Genomic DNA, 21,926 nt, shown 5'->3' with positions numbered 1-21,926 from the left:
TTCTTGTCAATGTGTACCCGCTGGTCCCAAGACTGAGAGGAGTCGAATAACCACACAATGACAGCCCCTTGTCCCCGTGTGAAGAAAAATTTACAGACTGAAGTAGAAGCCAGTCTGATGTCCCCCCCAATGTCAGAGAAAGGGAGCCTTAGGTCAAATTGTACCTCCCAGCCAAAAGAGGTCACTGTTCTTTGCCTATTATTGATGGCCACGGCTACCCTCACAGGCTCACAGCACCGCATAGTAATCCACAAAAGCCTGAGAACTGGGTCCAAAAAAAACATGGCAAGTGGAACAATAAAGTTGAAAGAAAGCATAGACCAAAACACTGCGGTCTCCACTCTCTAGTTTAAGTGGTAAGGATCACGCAAGCAGCCTTTTCTCTATTTCTATTTGTGCCCTCTGAGCTATGCCAAGTAAGCAGGAAGCCAAGCATGACAGCTTGTCCCCCAACTCTCTCCCAAGAACAATTTCAGGTTGCAATTCATAGGTGTACATTAACTCAAGGTATGGGGAAGACGCTGGCGCCAAAACTAAACATCATGCAGGTTTTCATCTCACTGCTTAATTCACACTATCATGACAACTAGAATGGATTGCAAAAAATGAAACAGTATCGGCATTAAGTTCCTTAACTATTTTGCTGTATATACCTTTCCGGGATGTTGTGATCTCTATCTACATCAGGACTTAAGTTAGACAACATACTGAAGCCCTAAAATGGAATACAAAATTCTCTTCCCTGGATTACCTGAAGTAAGATTCCAATCCAAGGCAGGTTGTAAAATGGATTTCTTTCGATGAGGAGATTTCATTTAAACACATACATAAGTTGATGCCCCATTCTCCTCCCACTAGCCTTCCAAACTTCCTCTGATAATTGCATGTTGAGTGATAAACTGAGGAAAATGTGGCTGTCATTTTCCTGCTCACAAGTAGTCGGAGCAGCATCAGCATGGCAGCAGAAACCAAATGAAACTCTATGCGAGGTCCCAAATTAGCTAAAAGAATAGAAGTTTCCACTCTTCAGTCTTTGAGTGCTTTGAAGTATATGGTTAAATCTGATGATTCTGTACAAATTGGCTGAAAACAGGAAGATGTGAGTATTTTCAGGAAGATACTGTGAGTACATACCTCAAAGGATGTGCATTCTGATAAACTCAAACATACGCTAAGCATTTGCAAAATGTTGAAACTAGTTATCAAACAAATGGAGAGATTGTTATTTTAGCATTACTAGTTCACTATTTGACAGCATAGTGGTTGGCATGGTGATAAACTGCCGATTTCAAGAAGAGTTAAAAACCAAAAGAGTTTTCTCAATAAGCTAAATAGGTGCTTGAGAGGCAGCATAAGTAGAACTGGTAATTTACTAATATTGATGAACAGGTGCTTTTAAACTTAGATGATACAGGACTTCTGCTGAAATATGACTACAAATGTCTCAGAGTACTTCAGAAAAGTGAATGCAATAAATCAGCTTTCTCTGATATATATAAGATTAAAAACTTAATTATAGTCATGTCATCTAAGATCCATGCAATTTTAGTGCTAGTTCCAGTCCATAAAATCCAGGTCACATTTGAAAGGTTTAAAATGTCAACTGTCACTACTGTGATGCTGAGTAATAATATTCAAACAGTTTATAGAACTACCAGAAAAGGAACTTAGAGCTTAGAGATTAGGAAAGAAGTTAACTTGGGGAAATAATTTAATCTCCATGTTTCTCAGACAGTGTGAAGAGGTAATACCTAGGAAAAGAAGAGTGCCAATGACATCATCTTACCTTGCGGACGTGTTGTATTAATTAGAAGAACAGATATATAACTGGAGCTTTTAAAAGTGGCAATCCTTCCTGCTCAAGTTCCACAAAATAATAAATATAAAATGGCACCATGAACCCAAAAAGTTGGGTAGCAACTTGGGTTGCCAATTCCGGAAGAAGTACAATAAATATCAAAGCTTTCCCCAACATAGCATGGGAGATCCTTTTCTTCTATTGTTGCTGCGAACTTCCTATGCTTGTTTGCTTCATTAACTGTATCAAACACGAGTTAGAATTTGAAAACAGGATTTTCTAGATAAAGTTAAATAAAAAAATGTTTTCCAAATAAATAGACAAACTGGATGTCCATATCAAATGAATCAATTGTCAGACTGTGAGGATCAAAAAGTGATAGTAGGTCACGACAAGCACAACTAAATGATCCAATTGAAGAAGCATAATTACACCTTACAAGATAAAAACATCTTACTCTGTAATAGTACTTCTTCCTTAGTTTGATAGCCATGTGTATGCATCTTTTCACATTGATTTTCAGCATATTATCATTGAACATCTGTACAAGAGTAGACAAAAGGACAGCAACATGTTATCATTCAAGCCAATTATGACAAACTAAACCTGTTCAATGAAAGCCTCCTCAGATGTCAATGCAAAAATGCCAGCTTTAGATATATCAAAGAAGCTTATGCACATAAATACTGGATCAAGACTACAAATAAATTCAGCATAAGACTAATAAAATATCTGGTCCAGGAACAACTCAATAATATTAAAATTGTTACTAATACTTGTCGAACTACAATAAGATTAATCATAATTAACCAGAATGTGGCACATGTAATGCATGTGACTGAATTAAGACAGTTTTGATGGATGACTGAGCCAATCAATCAAAAAAAAAAAAAAAAAGATTCTTTATAAATGATGTGCATTGAATATGCATCCTCACAGCTTATTATGCACTCCTTGTGTTTCTCTCTATAGATATGACCAGTCTCATTATGGAAACCATGGCACAAGTGGGTCAATTTATAATTTTCCGATACAAAAATAATGACAATGGTCAAATGTCTATGGAGTAAGCTTGAGATTAAAATATGGTAGACTTATACAATACTCAATAAAATTTGGAAGCTAGGCAATCAAGAAAATGCCCCTAAACAAACTAATGATGACATGTCCGCCGTTTCCAAACACACTGAAACTCACCAAGACACACCAAGACAGATGTGAGACAATATACTTTTTAATCTATTCCTATTCATACAGAGATTCTGGAATTAAAGAGGGAAAAAAAGGGGGAAAAAAAACTTGCCCTGATTATATCATCAATTGAGTGGGTTTCTCTCATAATCTTTTGGCGGTTGGTGACAAGGATTGCTGCTACGCAGAAAACAGCCAATTCATCATCCCCCTTTCTTGTTGATGCAGTTGCACTGTGAACCTGCAGCTGATCGTGTCTTGACCAGAAATTAGCCTTTGCCAGGCCACAAAGGGGGTAACTTGAAATGGACCTCACCCCATTGCTATAGGGTGCACAGGCTTTACCATTTCTATACTGAGGCTGCACACTTTTAAGTTTTCTTCGGCCATTATCAGTTTGTTCCACTTTCATTTCCACGCTTGAATTGTTTCGAAGCTTTAAAACCAATGGATCAAGGCAATTTTCTTCCAATTGCCGAGTTACAGCTTCATTAAAGTCAGCAGCCCACATCATCTGAAGAAATTAATCAGCAGTTAGATTATATGCAACAGCTGAAGAATAGAAAAGGAAACAAAAGTTAGTGACAAGAGTCCTAGTCAGATTTTTCATAAGTGTGTTAATGGAGAGAACAGAAAAATGCGCATTTCAGATCTTTGTGAAATACTCAATTCCTAAACCAGCTTCAATATCTTGAAATTTTAGGCAACAAACCATGAACCTTGAAACATATATTGGCTTTTTTATCACACAGAGGCCAATATTTTCTTGGGCTACCTATCTTTTAGAAGCTAAAATGGAACCAGCAACTCATCTATACTCTCATGTCAGAGTTTGCTGCTTCCACCAAGTTATCTTTTAAGATCAAAACAAACCCCTTGTACCTAGTTTAAGCTGTTCCATTATCTTGCCATTGATGTGCTTTATGTCACGAGCATTCATGATCGCACATACAATGCTCCTGCAGCAATGCCTCAGTCAGATGACAGAGACTTTCCAACATTGTTATCTGAGAACATATTCAAATTTGAGATAGACCTCTGCCCTTATTTTTCAGGTTTTGTAAATGCCTTCCTTTCCCAAAGGTTCTTCTTTGTTACATTTTGTCATAGAAATCTACAGGTTCTTTCTCAAAAGCTGGATCATACCTCAGATCCAACCTGCAGACTAATGACTAAAGCTGGGCTTCGCTCCTGGACCAAATGAAATTACATTAACAGCCTTCCCTTTCTTTTACGTAACTATCACATATTTGGTCCTCACTGACTATTAATGCTCTTTAACCTGTACTTAACCACCTCACTCATGATAACAGCATATCAAAATGCTCACTTTATTCAAAACTTCACCCCCAAGGTGCTCATTTATTATGAGTCCTTCCAGGATATAAAAACCTGAGATTTCTATTTGTGATTCGAAGCTCATAGTGCATGCATATGCCACCTCCATTGCCAATTTTCTTCTCAGGCAACAGCACAAGCCAACTTAGAGTCCTATGAAGTGATCCCTTTGTCCTGATTATAAACCTCATGAGGCCGGAAAGCACAACTGCACCATATCTCAGCCTATTAATTTTGGAGAACTCATAATCTATTCTTGTGGCTAAAATTCATAGCAGGTTAAGTGTCATATAGCCACCTAAATGATACAAAACAAGACATGATGAATTTTATAATACTCCTGCAGTGAAATTAGGATGTAGGGACCACATGCTGGAATACAGCCCTTTTGCTCAATTATCTTGACCATAAAAACTAGGAGCCAAAACAACTACTATAGCACCACTGACCAATGCACCACCTAAAATGACAACATAATTAGGGCACAAACCTCCCACATGCGGAGAGCCTCATCAAAGGACAGTTCACGACGAAAAAGAACAAGCAACATTCGAAAAGCAAAATGAAGACTTTCAGCACCAATGATTGATAGATGTTGAAAGATTTCAGTATCTGTTAATTCCAAGATCTTCCATAATGCTTGCAACTGCTTCATCACACCAGTTGGCCCATCCATCTGGAAATTTTCACGCTAAACGATACCAAATGGATATGTTAAAGAATGGACATAATTTAATGAAAAAAGAAAAGACAAATCCAACATGATTATGATATTACCATTCTTCGGAGAAGCATCTCAAAGCACCAAAAGGCATCTGCATTATCCTCATATAGCACAACAAAGGGAGAAAGCAAATCGCTCATACCTGCAATCAGAGACCTTGAATTACAATAAATAGGACTTCAAATTCATTAAAATAGAAATGGCTTTAATGTTCCCAGGGCATACATAACCAACTAGGTTGTTCCCTGCAATCCAATTAAATGGCCGGACTATCAAATCAATGATCCAAACCACTCATCACAATCCAAATTTTCAAATGCAAAAACAAAATGTCAGATGTGTTGGAGAGCATTTGTTTGGATCAATGACTGCAAATGATCTGAACCACTTGAATTTTGATCCGCATTTGACAAAGGAGTATATAATTTGATGCATGCTGTGGCTCGTCGATTGGAACAACCAGACATGTATTTCCACATGGAGCACAACCAACTTAGTTGAGCCTTGGGACAAGGCCACCTCCTTATTAAAATTTAAGACTATATCGAGTCTATTGAGTTCGAGACAATAACCATTAACCTCAAATTAAGAAAGAAATAAAATGTTTGATGCGGAAAGAAAGATTAAAGGGAAAACCTTGGCAGTAACCGGTGGCTGGATCAACCCATGCATAAACAGCAAGGATATCTGACATTCTGGCCATATTTTTTGAGTCTCCATAAAATTCAAGATGATTATCAGTTCTTACCACATCAACAACTGCAAAACCATGCATCTTGAGCTTTCAGACTAATGAAAAATTGAAATTCTTTAATTTTGATTGTTAGAAATCTGATGTGAAAAAGATAATAGATTACCAATTCGATGAAGTGTCCAGAGCCACTCAGAAACTCGGTCTTCATTGGCAATTAATCCCATGGAAGTGGTCTGATCCACTGTAGCTTCTTTTGAGGAATCTGGAATAATTAATCTGTTTACAATTTCCATTCTACAGTCCATATCTTTTGACCCTTCGACATGATTCAAAGCACCTGATCTAAAAATATCATTTGCATTATTGCTTGAATGTAATGGAATAGTCGAAGGAGCATTTGATTCCATAATTAGATCCACATTGTTATCGATTTGGAAGCTATGCATGTGATCACCCTCAAATCTTGGTTTATGGCCCTGCTTCTCACCTTCATTCTCATCCCCATCACCTTTCTGGAATAAGTTTGTTACAGGCAGAGGAGGAAAATCAAAAAAGCTGTCTGTGTCATACTGAGGTTCATGGAAATCACTATCAAAATTTCTTGGGTAACAATTATATGCCTCAGAGGAGGGCAACACATATGATGAGTCATTGGCTGCATCACCTGTGCTCGTCCTGCAACTGACTAGCTCAGCAGATCTACTAGAGCTCCTCCTTTCACATGTATATGATGTGTCTGTACAGCCATTATTTAAATCAGAATATATCTCTAACTTGTTGGTGGTATCACAAGAAGCTTGCTCATTTTCATTTACTGCTTCCCTGATGTCATTGTCCCTAGATAAAGTCCTCATATCCATCACTTTGGACCCAACAACATAGGCAAGGGAGCCAGTACCAACACTTGAGTGCATCATTTGGCATTGCCTGATTAAATCCTCATAGCGTTGCCTGCATTGAAAAATTATATGTTAGATCACAACCTAGAAGTCCAAAAGTAAGATTAGTCCAATCCGTGGGGACGGGGGGGGGGGGGGCTGATCCAGGGTAAGTGAAAAAAGAAGCATGCTAAAGATATCCTGCTGATATTTAAAGAAAATAAATAGCCTTTGATTCTTCAGCTATCACTGGGCATCCTTAAATCATTCCAGGGAAGCATCTGACATGTAATTTAAATATTGCTAGAATATGCCTATGTAAAGACAAATAGATTGACTAGCTCAAGTTGCTGACTGATGATGATATCAATTTATTATAACGTTACTGCTATTTGATATATCTTTTAGCTTTATAAAAGTAACATATAGCAGATAGAAAACTTGTGCACAGAGCATATTAGATACTGACCAAAGTTCCATGGATCAATAATGACTAGGCTTTCTTGAGAGCTAATTCTGTGACAATACATGCTAAAATGCAAACAATATTATCAACGACTATATATGTAAATTAACACCACATGAATATGTATATCTATAAGCAATGTCCCTAAGACTCATTTCACCAAAACCCGTGCTTTCCTCCTCAAGCCCAAGGACAAAAAAAAAGTGTATGCACAGTTTTGGTCCAATCCTGGATGAGATAAGCAGGAGTTGCCCTAGGGTAAAAAGCTTATTGCAAAGGTGAAACTTCATTATGAATCCTGATCAGCAGCCATATATTAGTTTTTTCAAGTTTCAACTAACATGATTAATTGAAAGGTATTATGGATAAATTTTTGAAAACAGAAGACCTTAAATGCAAGCAATAAAATAAAAATAAAAATAAAAAAACAACACAAAATCTGTCTAGGTGTGCAAAAACAACTAGGCTGAAAAATTGAAATATACTGAAGGCTTATCAGAATAACTTTCTATCTCTTCCATAAGTTGAGAGAATAATTTTTCGATATTTTGGAGTTTAAAAGACTTACTGCTCCTCTATAAATCTTCAACTGTATATAGAAAAATTTTCTATATCTTCTATCAATACTTGTTAACAGTTATACCTGGTTGCAAACTACTCATCAACTGCTTTGTAGATTAACCAAAAGAGAGAGAGTTTAACACTCGAAAGGGTACCATATGTTCCATTTGTAGTCAAGCAAAGGAAAAAGCTTTCAACCTCCAGCAACAAATAACAACTGTATTACATATTAATTCCGTTCTATTGAGGTTATCACAAATTAAATCTCATGGATTAAAATCTCAAGGATTCATGCCGAATGAACGTCCAGACGTTATGGTGTGATCCTCAAGAGGGAGCTACATGGGCATGTTACATGTCAATATGGCTTGATACAAATGAGAAAGATACTTTTTTGTTAAAAAATGTACCTAATGGTACAAGATCAGTATGCCCTGATAGGAGAGGTGATACACCATGATATGCTTCAAAAAGTGCAATATTGCAAGATATGGGTCTTGGACACCCCAGACCAGTGTGTATGGACCCCTTGTACCAGCTTATGTGTAGCAGGTAGAGGGCATGCATATACGAGATTTCATCCCTTGATTCAACCATTCAATCCAAAGCTTAAATCATAAAAGGCATACCTGACTTACAGCACTAGCATATCAAAGTCTCCTAACAATATCTTATTACTGTATTACTAATGGTACACCAGAAAAGTTACTAGCTTGAGGCGTAAATTTTCACCATCTGCAAGGGTCAACAGAAACCAAACAAATACAAGTTGATATGAATGAGTAGAATCATCCAATATAAAATCATAACAGCATATGCTCCTTAAAAAATAACTAAGACATTGACATATCTAAATTCTAGAAGTTTTGCTTTCGGATTCATAATTTTTCACCTTCGATAATTCAGAATTTTAAAAATTTCAAATGGTGATATTTTCAGAGAAGATACTTGAAAGCTTGAAAAGAGAAAGGAAGGAGTAACTAAATGTGAAAAAAATCCATGAACTTGGATACACTTTCCCAATCCACAAATTTAGGGATTTTATGATTTTCCCAAACAGGAAGTAGCATGTTCTCATCATAAAGAAAAGGTATTTAAACTTGAAAAAACATGCAAACTGCTACGTTTCTTTCATTGCAGTATATTCCAAAACAGTTGTGATATTAGCCAAATTCAACTGACCGAGAAAGAATTTCAAACTGAGACAGACAAATGAGTCAGCAGTTCCCAGACATAAGGTTTAGAGTTCAGAATTATTCATGCACTTAAAGAGTAAAATTATCCAAAATGTAGTAAGGAATTCAACCCAAAGACACATTACAAGATAGGACATCATGTCAATTATTAACTAAGAAAACAACAGCATGTACGGTAGCCAACTAATGAAGCACTAATGTACAACTGAAAACCAAAGTAAAACCTTCGAGCCATCCTCAATTGCTTTCGGTGCTCTGCAGTGCTGCTTAACGCATAGCAACCAAGAAGAAATTCCCAGACTTCTGCCCGTATAGAAGGATCCACACCCTGCTTAAAAAGAAGTGTATATGAATTAGAAAAATACACAATTAGTTATCTTCCATAAGACTAGAGAGAAAACTGAAGAAACGATTGATGTAAGGTGCTTCTGAAGAATGATAGGTGATATTATATTGTAGACTTGAGGAGCAGAAAAAGCATCCATCAACTCAACTACATGAGAGTGTGTTTTATATAACTTGCGACTTGAGAGCACTACATAAAGTTGCATTGCTCAGTTCTTTCCAAAGGATTTTTACATGCAACATGAAATTTTGAGAAGAGTGTGTTCAGATCTCAAAAGCTAAAGAGGTTGAAGGATAATATTAAGATCAGGCTAATTAATATGAATTAATAATTATGAACCATCATGAACTATTGGTGGTATACTTATGGAACATGTTAGCAGGCACATCAGATGAAATAAAGTTTTAGTACAAAAGCATGAAAAGCATTAAATATTTGGAAAGAGCAACAAGAGCCTGACAAGCAACTTACCCCTAATACAATTAATTTAAGTACTTTTCGAAAGCCTATAACCTTCCCCTCGCTATCAAAAATTGTTTGCCACTTTTCTGGCTTGAGCTTTTTGCTTCCCTGTATATACAATTCAAAAAGCAGAAAGAGGAAAAGGAAAAGGAAAATTTAGAAGAAAAATATTACATACTTGCACAGTGACAGAATTTCAATTAAATTTGGCATAATTCATATGCAGAACATTAATTTAATATAAAATGATATATTTAAAGACAATTATTCAACATTAATATTATCATGATTACAAAATTTTCTAAAATTTCCACAAGAGAGAATCAGATAACAGCATCAAGTTGCAAGTGACATCAGTAGAGGATGTTATCACATTGCTATAGTTGAGAATGAAAATATGCAATCACAAAAATAATATGATCTTGATCATCATTAGATTTCATGTTATGGTGCATAATTTTTAACTGCATTTCAACCCAGTCATCACAATATCACATCATAATAATAATCACATTTGCCTTCGCCACAAGCAAAAGTCACAATATGTCAGAAAATGATGAAGGTTAAAATTGTTGCCTACTTGTCAAAAGTCCAGTTACCGAACCACCATTAACAACATATGTAGCAGAAATCATTTGGTGGCAACATTATCCTCATTCATTTCTTTCCATCAGAAATAGGGATGAAAATGGGCCTAGGCCAACTGCCATATGTCTAAGATCCAAAATTATTTCATGCCAAGTATCAGCACATCCTATCTTGGCCAAGCTCAAGCCCAAGCCAAACTCCAATATTATTACATTGAATAATAAAATTCTACTGTTAAACTCAAATTCCCAAGCATATTTGTGAGGGTCCACTTGGGGTGTTGTCCATCTCCACACCACATGCATCACACATGTCAAAGTTGCATATGTAACTGCCACTCAGCATCTTGAAGGATCAGCAGCCAACAGTGCTACAAAGTGGAAGTAAGCTAAAGCCTAACTTCTCCCCTCCCGCCCCTGTTCTCTCTTCCATTGTCTTTGAAACAACAGAAAAAAAAAACACACACACACACACAGAACAAGAGAGATAGAGAGAGAGAGAGAGAGAGAGAGAGAGAGAGAGAGAGAGATTGGCCAACAAGGCAAGTGGTTCAGCTTTGCTTGGTGGAGCAAACCCTATTATAAAAACATAAATCATGCTCTCACTGCCTCCCCACACACGTGCGCACACACGTGCACGCACACACAGATCCCATATCTCTGCCACCCTCCATATCTATCTTTTTCTCTCAACTTCCAACTACCAATCAATTCCATAGGTTTGGTAGTTGCTACACTTGGGACCACCTAGCAACCCCAACTAGCCCACCAGTTAACTCCAGCCCTCATTTCTGTTGTAATAAGCCTTAGTCCTTAACCCATCCCAAACTTCATACTGGCCATTCCTGTTATAGCCCAAAATATGGGCTCTGCTCACCTCCTTGTTACACCCAGTCTGTAACTTCTCCATTCCCTGAAGATCCAACCCACCACACTAGCTCTGTAACCTATCCTTCCTTCCACAACGTCTCTCCCTACAACAAGCACTCAAGCTTGAGTCCAGCAACTCTCAAGCCAAACCTGGCCTAGCCAAAGCTTTTGAATTTGCCCTAGCTACATGATACATCCATAAGTTAAAGAACTAAGTACTTTTGTTAACAACAAAGGTTTTCTATGTAAGATTTTCTTTAAAAAAAATGTGATGATAAGATTTGACTGCAAAAGAATCTGCATTACTAAATCCAAATTAGGAACTAGTTAATTTTACAATATTTCAATGCATATGCATAATCCTTGATTCAGCTATTTAGATTAAGGCATACTTACCAATTTTCAAATGAACATGAGAGAAAATATAAAAGGCAACCAGATAAATGAGCATCAGAAATCATTGTCAGATAAAATAAGGAAATATTCAATAAAACAAGAGACAACACATGGAACTCGCAATAACCACCAGCAACCAAATGGCTACCATTATTCTTTTAATTTTTTGGCCACATTCCAACAAGTATCTCCAAATTTTTTACTCAAGACTTGTTCAAAAAGTAGTTTAGATAATACACAAAATCCTAACACTTAACCAAAGAGCAATCCCTGAGAAACCTAAGGAGAGACTCTTGAACAGGTTGCAACAATGGAACTAACCTACCATTGGGGACATAGCTTAGTATATACAATTTCAATAAACCGTTTGAAAGTAATTTTTTGTGAACATCGTACAACTATATTTTACATTAATTTCTTTCACACTCCACTCAAGCTCATTTTTTTAATTACAGGTCAGAAGTTAATAAACATGCATATCATTGACCTTCTTGAAGAAGTTTGGAATTGCTAGTTGTTAGTGATACAATGTCAATCAATAGATAGAAACATAGTTGGCCATAAGGAATCTTATAAGATTCAATAAGGAGGTACAACTAAAAAGGGGGTACTGAAGATAGAAGACTCTCATCATAAATACCAAGAGGCAATATAAATTTACACAACATGCATACTGCATACAAAATGTTCACCCCAACCAAGAAATAGTCAAGTCCATAGGACAATCCACCAGCTGATGATGCTGAGAGGGATCAACCAATCAAGGCCCATTATCAAGCATCAAGTCAAGTAGGCATCATCGATGAGATGAGAATTTTATTGCTGCATCAGAGAATACCTTTGTGAAATATAGGTAAAGTTGAGACTTGAGAACAAAGAAACAATGTAGCACGCCAAGGCCACAAACCAAAATTGGAAAAATTTTGATTAGGCCACTATATATACATCAACATGAGTAATAATCATCTTGTTGGCAGTAGGCAGCACTACAAATTTGCTAGATAAGATCAATGTGAAGAGAAAACAAAGCTTGCACCAAATTTGGATGGGAAAAATAATTCAAACAAGGCACAGGGAACTTGTCTAAGTCTATTTGACAGAGGTTGGGGGAAAATCCTGGCCCCTAGAGGGCACAAATAATCAAACAAGTGGCATCTGGAACCCATTTTTGAAAGAACATCACAAAAAAATTCAGCTATTCTTTATGTTAATCATGTTAATTCCATTAACAAGGTCATTCATGAACTGTCAAATATGGAAACAAAAGCATGAAAAGTCATCATCTAAAGCATAAGATATTCATAATTGTGTTGTCGCTTAGGAAACAATGCTATGTCCCTATGTCAAAAAAGAAAAAAAAGCAAAGCCAATAATTGATCATGCCTACTTGCAACCTTTAACAGTATGCTATCTTCAAACAAGATAGAAGGCCTTGACAGATTGCTGAATTAAAACAACGAGTAAAACTACGGATTGTTGAATGCATCAGATGAAGCACCCATGGAAAGAATAAGACTCAAGAAGAAAGGTCTGAAGAGAAAATGACTCAAGAAAATATAACTCTGCTAAGGTGTATGAAAAATACAGGTATATCACCCAAATGTAGAGGCACGATTCACTCCAAGAAAAGAACTCACTAGAGTTAAAATGAACCAATGTAAAACCCAAGACTCGCAAGATTTTTGAAGCAATGATCTTGTTTGTAAGCTATTGACCTCTCTGTTACAACTTATAGTCTTATACAGTACCCACAGCACTATAGCACAGGTACATGTCAAAGGCTGACCAAGGAGCAAAGGGATTTGACGTCAGGCTTGAATTTAAATCAATTTAGAAGATTGGTACAAGTTGATAAAATAAATCTTGAAAATATAATCAAATATGGCTGATATCATCAAATCTAGACAGAGTTGGAAGAATGGCTGATATAATCAAATTCTGACAGATTACAAGAATGATTCTTTTCTATGATTCTTTTCCTCATTTGTAAAAATCTCTTAACCTTTTAGCAAGAAACGAGTGTAAATGCATTCATGGGTTGGTTCAAAGGATCTTGCTAAGATAAATAGGGGGTGCTGATCAGTATAAAAGCAATCTCTTAAGTTATAATTTTTTATTTTCTGCATTAAATACCAGCAAGAGCATAATTTTCCTTTCTATTTCGTTGTTCTTGGAGGTACTTCTCTCCCTCGAAGTGGAGAAACCATCGTTAGGAGCGGAACATCCTAACACTATCCAAATCATTCCAGTGGTCAGGTCAAGGGTTGCCAATTAAATCATGGATCAGTGACCATTCAATAGATTCAAGGGTTAACAACTTAACATACTTAAAACAACTTCTCCTTCCTCACATAAAATTCTCTATCTTGTCCATCAGGTCAACCCCAGTATGGTCTCCTCCTTGGCTCCTCCTAATGTGGCCACCTCCCATATTTGCTATCTCCCTCAATAAAGTGAAAGGAGAAAAGCACCAAGAAAAAGGAGAAAACCAATAGCGAAGGTAGTTTCCTCTCCATCAACCTTGATGGCACATGAGTTGATGCTGGTAGATGACATTGTTATGGACAATAGCAAGGTTCGAGAAACCCTCAAGGCATGATGGGAGCAGCCACTACCACTAATTGGATTAAGACCGACATACATGTTGACCCTAGGGATGATTAGGCCATTATTGAGCTTCAAGTCAACAAGAAAATCATGATCCATAGATTCAATGCCAATGGTTGGTAATCCATAGAGTAATAGCTATGATGGTAAGCCCCTAAGTCACTGTTGCCAACAGAGATAGAGGCAAAACCATAAATAAGCGAAGAGGAAGCTCTTCTTCCTCCCTTCTTCTACCACCTTTGATGTTAAGCTCACCACATTCCCTCACCTCCACTACTTTGATGAGGAGGCTCCATTCTTGTCCAACCCTAGCTACACACTAAGCCACTGGAGATATGGCAACATAAAATAAGGGGTAGGAGCAGTGTGAGGGGAAGGATTAAGAAAGAAGAGAAAGTCTTAGGTTTAAGGGATTAGGGATTAATTTTTTTCTTTCCTTCTTAGTATTGCAACTAGTTGACCCAACAGGTCATTTGCCATCCAACCTAGGATGTTCAGATGGTTAAACCACTCGAGTCAATAGGGTTAAATGATTTTTTGTAGGTGATTTATCAACCTGGCTAGTCCACCCATCCAAGTTTTAAAACATGATCTTGAGCAGAAGTTGAACAATTTACATCAAGCATTATCATGATAAAGACATCAGATATGGAAGCTCAAGGCAGAACTTTATAATAGTTGATAGCATGTTAAATTTCTGAAATCATATTTCATTAAGACAAATTGTGGTAAATTATCATTCATTTAGACATGTCATGCATTACTCTTTAAAAATATTACATTTAATACAATGTCTGTCCTAGGTGATGGAATGTTTACACTACCTTATTTGATAGTGCATAATGCCCAATGGTGGCCGATTCAATTGTCTAGTTTGGCATCTCATTCATTATCCTATCCAAAAAATTGTGCCTGTGTGATGCCATCATCTAGCAAACACAGGGTGCTCAAAACATCCGTTCCGTATCAAAACCTCCAAGATTTGCTCCATCGTATTGGTGCATCAAACCTCCAGCACCACCTAATTCTAAAATTTTGAAGTGCCACTGCCTTATTTTCCTACTATTTATGCTTCTATAGAATATTCAAGCCACAACTTAACATAGGTTCAAGTTGATTTGTGATTCCATTTGCCATATCTTCATCAATATTTCCATGTTATCTCTTATTAGCTCCAAGAGTCAACAGAAAAGGTAAAAAAAAAAAGACTAGAACTTCATACGTTGACATATATAATGATGTAAACTTATTAGTTTATTTACTCAGAATAGCCAGCAAATAACTGTATGATCATGATACTAATAATACATTGGTACTTGTAATTTCATGCACTATCATCCTTCTTCATTTTACTTGTGTTGTTTGTACCTATGATGCATAAGCATAAAACATATAAAAAACAGAAGATATGCTCCGTAATGTTGGGCATCCTTCCTTATGAGTGGAATCCACTCTCATATTAAATCATAGTAGTTGAGGGCATTTGTGAAACTTCATCACCATGATGTTTCTTGTAACCCAAGTGGAGGAGGGGGGGATTCCTCTCTTGATGATAAAAAGAAGATTAAAAAAAAAAAAAAAAAAACTAAAGAGAGCCCACTTTTGTCCATGGTGTCTTGGTAAGAGGGGAAAAAGGAGGAGTTCTCTTCAAGAGGTCTTGGCAAGGGTTGAAGCAAAAGCGAAGAAAGAAGAAACCAAGGCATTTGTCATTGGAGTTGTGAAGCTCAACCACAACTCCAACATTGGTTCAAGCTATCTCCAAGGGTTTGTTGGAAGGAATCAAGAGCATCTCCAAAGGTTTCATAGAAGGCATCAGGAAGATCATTTGGTGAGACCTTTCCATTGTCTCTTGTTACCCACCTTTCTCTTTGGTGATGTGTTATTGTGCAAATCAAGTTTGCTGGCTTTTGATGTGGTGATCCTCTAGTTTTGTCTAGAGGGGAACAAACAAATTATAATCCCCAAATTGCTGATAGTAGAAGAGTTCGGAGAGGGCTTGGTGAACCAAAGGTTTTTTTTTTCCCTTTCACATTGGAGGGGCTTTCCCCATAAAAAATTTTGGGCCTCTTGTGTTTCTTGAATTGTCTCCTTGATTTCACGTGAGTTATCATATTGTTCACACATAGAAGGGAAAAGATATCACTTTTGCTATTCCAGTGTTCTATCTTTCCCCAACTCTTGACAGCACAAAAGAAGTTGTATCAGCTAATGTCCTCGAATGCTTCCCAATCGTCAAGAAGAGCAGCTGCTTCAAAGTTTCAAACTTCTTAAATGAATCAAGACACATTCCACTTATAAAACAATGCAGTGCAGATAGCTAAATACTAGAATCCATGGAATGCCTTAGTTTGAGCCGACCTTGGAAGGCGAGTGATGAAGACATGGGTCTCCAATCTCTCTGACCATGGAGCTGACCCGTTGCAGATTCACCACGCCAGACGTCCCACACATCCATCGCGACTCCTCCCCGTCAAAAGACATCGCAACTCTTCTCCTACTTCACCGTCCCTTCCTTCTCACTCCCTAAAACCCAACAAGTCAAATTTTTTTCTCAAACTCCTCCCAAGATCAAACAAATAGCGAAACTCCCAATCACCCAATTGTCGGTCCGATCCGCAAATCAACCAAAACACATTCCCCCCAACCCACACACACAAAAAAAAAAAAAAAGAAAAAAAAACGTAACCGATCAATTAAATAGCCAGACGCAAAGATCATCGTCGAATCTCGTTAATTCGAGAAGAAAACGAATCAAACGCGAAATCAAGAAAAGAAAAAAGCCAAAAAAAGGAAACGGGAAATCAAAACCCGGCAAATCGAAACAGATTTCGTTCGAAAGAGCTCGAGAAGACACAACCGGCGAGGAATCGAGACGACGAATTGGAAAGCGAGAGAGAGGACCTGAGAGCGGAGGAAGATCGGGGAATGGGGAGCACGGTGGGGCGATTGGAGAGCTCCGGCAGCATGGAAGGATGCTGTGGTTTTTGCCTTCGGCTGTGCGTTGTTAAGTGTATTTAATTGGGGGCTGGGGAGAAGGGAAAATAGTAAATAAATAAAACCCAACGGCAACTGCAACGGATGACGGGCTTCTCGTCGAGTGTAAAGCTTCCCCCTCTCCCCCCAAACTTTTGTTTTTCGTTTTTTTGTTTTTACTGAGAACGCGGACCGATGCGTAGTACGCTCTGCCGGGGCCCGCTCCCCCACGTTTGGCGTGGACCGTTGAATCCATGCTCTTGGACCACACTTGCTCGCCCTAGGTGGACCCGTAGGGACAACGTTTTTACAAAAATTTATTAGAATATTTTTTCTAGAGCCACTACTGATTTGCTTTATGTTGCATTCTCTGATCGTGAACCTCTACCATACGGCCTGCATACTCTAAAGTACCATGCATCCTTGGATGGTTGAACAACCATCAAATAATATATATTATTATATTTTTAATAATATAACATCCATATCATCTTTGATTCTGAATGGATCATCAAATATCAAACACCTTCTATATTATATTCTCTATCACGATCCTCTATCATGTGACTGCATGCTATAAAGTATCATGCATCCTTAGATAGTTGAACAACCATCAAATAATATATATTGTTATGTTTCTAATAATAGGAAGACATCAATAATTTCACATCAAAAAAGATTTACGTTTAGAAGGAAGATCATTTATTGTGGATAAAGACTTGATCCGATATATGAATATTGTCCATTCTGATCCATGAACCTCATGATTTTATCTTTTAAGGACTATTGGAGCCCTCCAATGTATACAGTCTGTGGTGGGTCTCATGATTTTGCATGTACAGTCCGAAGAGCTCCACACTCAGTCAAGATGGATCTTGAACTGCCTTTCAAAATGTACCTCACATGAGAGAAAATGTCCAATCTATATAAGTCATACTCTCTTCAAAAGATGCCTCACATGGGAGAGAAAGTTCTTATTTATATAAGCCATACTTCCTTTTGATTCGTAATCAATGTGAAACTAAAGATGTCCTTCCTATCTATACTACAATACATATATTTTACTAATTAAAATGAAACTGAATTTGGAGATACAAAGATTCTTATATTTTAATTTTAAGGACCGCTCCCGTATCAAAGTGATATAACCATTCGCTTGCATCCAAAAAAAAAAAAGAAAATCTAAACCTATAAACATATTTTAGATACTTAATCTGCACATCTTGTGCGGCTCTACATGCAGTGAATATAATCTTAAACATGTAAATATAGTGACACTGTTTCTTAAACTACTAGTACATGGTCTGTTTGTAAATTTATTACTCCGTGTTCAGCATAGATGATTGAATCAATGCGCCGTTTTTTATTGGTGAGCTGTCAGTATCAATCTTTTTCTGAATTTCAGAAACATTCTTGAATTTCTTCTGCTTTTTTTCTTGCAAGGATAATTTAATTAGAAATTGCCCAATGACCCACAATTCTTATGATTTATTTTATTAGCCATTTAGAATATTTTTTATGAAGTCCTTTATTTGCAGGCTACTGATGTTCTAGTGAAAGTTTTCCTGGCTTAGGATTCTATTTAGAAGTCAATAAGATTGCTTGGTATTAGTTCATGTAGACTACCAATGTTTGGCATGGGTTTCTGAGTCCATGCACGATAAACGTTAGTGAACCAACAATAACAATATCTTAGATCATTAAAAAAAAATGAAGGGAACTTGATCTTCCCCCCACTTAATAATTTGATTAGAAATTACATAGTGATTTACCATTTTGATAGTATCTATGATGTTTGAGGAAGTTTGGATTGCAAACTCATAATGCTCTATTCTAGTGTGAAAGTTTTGCTTGATTAGAATTTTATTGAGTAGCTGTGAAGATTGCTCAAAGTCAGTTTCATGGGTTAAAAGGCTTCTTGTGTTGCTATGTCCAAAGCCTTGACTCAATCATGCTTTTGGAGGTTAACATTCCTTGAAGCAAATTCCTTTGTATAATTAGTTGTATGCCTAACTAATATTGACCAACTCTGCCAGCAAAATAAAGAAAGAAATAAATAAAATAACATATGATAGGTTGATAGGAAGTATAATTGGTTTCCTTCTCTCATGCTCACTGATTCTTAAGTCCATAATTGTTTTGGCTTCATTAATAAACTGAGACAATTTGCAAGGTTGGCGCTTTATTTTTGTTCTATTTGCATCTTTACTACCTTCAGTCTTCTCCATGAGGGATGCGGATGGACAAGGCTTCGCTTGGGCCAGGGTGGTATGGCTAACATGAGTTCGAACCTACTGCAACTCGAACTATATGCCAAGGTTAAGCCCTCTCTACTCCATCCATAGTAGCCACACTGACCTAGCTCAGGCTCCACTGATTGGTTAGTACCCTCACAAAATCCACATAATTTTATTTGGTATTCTGTTATATACCCCTTTATGTCTACAAATAATTCTTGTTTATATTGACATTCTGAAGGAGGCATGCTTATGTTATACAGATGCATAATAAAGCAATTAGCAGCAACAACTATTACTAAACAAGTACCTATGCATTGTAGTATATAGGGTTTTGCTGCGATGCTTCAAAGAATATTTTAATTTTTTTACTGTTTACTTATTTATTGGATTAAATATGAATCAATCGGATTTCAATTGATTGAAGTCTGTTGTGATAAATATTTTAAAAATTAAGATTATTTAATATTAAATTGATAGCGAGTTTTGTAATTAAATTAAATTTTATTTTTTTTTTATCGTAGGTGTTGGGGGGTGCATGAAGAAGCCACTGGTGGAGAGAAATGGAGGACCCATAGGCAGAGGGCTGAGAGAGGCGCGGAGGAGCCATGGATGGCATCGGGGGTTGTGGGTGCGGAGAAGCTGCGACAGAAAAAAAATAGGAGAATCAAAGGGAGAGAAAGAAGAAAAAAAATTAATAATAAAATATTTTTAAAAAATAATAAAATATATTTAAAAATAATAATATGTAATATCTTAAATTTTTATAGTAAAATATTATAAATGAGCATCATAATAAGATCCATACATATACTATATAACCCAGTAGCTAGCTCAGTGAATGTGAGAGGAATGCTATCTCTAGCCCAATCCAACTTTGAAATGGATGAGCCTTGTTAGGCTAGTAGCTGGACCCTCAACCACATTGTGTTAGTCAATATTCAATGCTAAGTCCACCATATATGCACTATTTGGCATTTTCTCATGCATTAGCTTTTATCATGCATCGGAACTTTTCATGCATAATCATGCTTGCATAAGTCAATGTGTTTTAGATTGTGTGTCACACAACATATTTACAATTTGCATGCATGGATATATTTCATAATTCAGCTAATAGGCATTAGCATCATTAGCTCTTCTTCATTTTCTTTTCAAAAAAAAAAAATAATAATAATTACGTCTTTGCTCGAGTGAGAACCTGCGTCACTTGGAAACAGTAGATTGCTGATGTTTTCTGAGCTTCTTTCTTTTTCCCCCATAGCTTTTAATATCCCATATATTTTAGGGGCTTGCATGCCAAAATTACTGTGTCCATATGCTACAGTACTATAGAAATAGAAGAGACAAAATGATTGTGAATCAATCATAGCCCTCTTTCCACCCACCCACCTTATGCAAAAATGAACTCCATTATTTTTGTTAGTTTCTTTGAACTAATTCTACAACTTTTGATATCCAATGGGAGTATGCCATGCTAGTACGCTCATGCGTTGCTTTCAACTGAAGGTAAACTGCAGGGCTTGACCAGTTCAGTGGGGATATATATGCTTCATATCCCTTGTTTTTTCTGAGCTCTCTCTCTCTCTCTCTCTCTCTCTCTCGGTGTGCGTGTGCGGGCGCGCACGTGTGTGCGCATGTACACCTTCACCCATTGCCCCACCCAGGCGTTGATGGGCTTTCTGTGTCCCAACCAAGCTATCTTTAAGTAGGTTGTGCTTGTCTGGAGGGGAGAGAGATATGAAGGGAGGGGCAGTAATTATTGGAGAGTTCACATTCTCTGTAGTGCACCTTTTGCATCACACAGCGCTACGTTAACTTGGATAGCTATCGTATTATCCATCTCGAAGATAAATAACTATCATTTATTGTGTGAATTCAAGCAATCATGCTTTGTGCTATATACAACATGCATTCTAGACGAGCGAGAGTCATCTATTTTTTAAATGGATGATGTGGTGGCTATCTGAGATAATACAATAATGTAAAAGGCATATTACAAAAAATTCTAGATCGTTATTCGATATTTGGAGGAGGTGGAAACTAAGGGACTTTGAGTTTGCATGAAAGTTAGTGGTCCTAGAATCTAATAAAATAGAGATAAAATTCCACTCACTAATTTCTTAAATCTTAAAACTGGTTGAACCAGTAAACCATTCGAATGGAATTTAATAATCATCAAAAAATACCATAAGTGAAAAAAGTACAGAAGCAAAATATTTATGAATTATAGAAAAAATATCATTGAGATAAGGGCTATTATTTCTTATACCAAAAAAAATCACATCGTCCCCATCCTTACATGTGCATGATATAGCAAAAATATCCAAATCATATTGACACTACTACAATTATGAGGTATTTGGTTGGGAGGAGTTGGAATCTAGAATGGAAGTAGAAATGGATGACTCCTATTCTAATTATTTAGTTTGGAAGAGTTTCATTCCAATTCTGATCTCATAATGGAACGAGAATGGTCTGATCTTCCTAAATCAATTCTGACTTTCTCCTAAAGATTCAAATCTTCATTTTGATTCCAATTCTAATTTCGATTCTGATTATAAATCAAATGCTTCGAAAGATATGGTCATTCTAATTCTCA

The 21,926-nt window shown here is 36.8% G+C and overlaps 1 protein-coding gene across 1 annotated transcript; it reads right to left on the bottom strand.

Moving 5' to 3' along the window:
* Nucleotides 1–847: 847 nt before the first annotated feature.
* Nucleotides 848–17,154, bottom strand: LOC105038611 (rab GTPase-activating protein 22). Its single transcript, XM_010914468.4, has 12 exons — nt 17,016–17,154; nt 16,473–16,637; nt 9,664–9,762; nt 9,071–9,174; nt 5,909–6,696; nt 5,688–5,810; nt 5,105–5,193; nt 4,818–5,018; nt 3,102–3,503; nt 2,256–2,339; nt 1,787–2,038; nt 848–1,083 (listed from the first exon to the last, which is right to left on the bottom strand). The coding sequence occupies exons 2-11, from the start codon at nt 16,593–16,595 to the stop codon at nt 1,997–1,999; spliced, it is 2,055 nt and encodes a 684-aa protein (XP_010912770.2). The 5' UTR covers nt 16,596–16,637; nt 17,016–17,154; the 3' UTR covers nt 848–1,083; nt 1,787–1,996.
* Nucleotides 17,155–21,926: the final 4,772 nt, after the last annotated feature.

The sequence above is a fragment of the Elaeis guineensis genome, chromosome 1, assembly GCF_000442705.2.
Source record: "Elaeis guineensis isolate ETL-2024a chromosome 1, EG11, whole genome shotgun sequence".
Classification (NCBI taxonomy): domain Eukaryota; kingdom Viridiplantae; phylum Streptophyta; class Magnoliopsida; order Arecales; family Arecaceae; genus Elaeis; species Elaeis guineensis.
The sequence above is the reverse complement of the archived record's forward strand: the minus strand, read 5'-3'. Positions and strand labels throughout refer to the sequence as shown.

Bases quoted from the DNA above. Each gene is read 5' to 3' on its own strand.
- LOC105038611 (XM_010914468.4), bottom strand. From the start codon at position 16,595: ATGTCTTTTGACGGGGAGGAGTCGCGATGGATGTGTGGGACGTCTGGC. The intron at 9,763-16,472 runs GTCGGCTCAAAC...TTGTATATACAG, and splicing joins TTCATCACTCGCCTTCCAAG to GGAAGCAAAAAGCTCAAGCC. The intron at 3,504-4,817 runs GTTTGTGCCCTA...TAATTTCTTCAG, and splicing joins AGGCTCTCCGCATGTGGGAG to ATGATGTGGGCTGCTGACTT.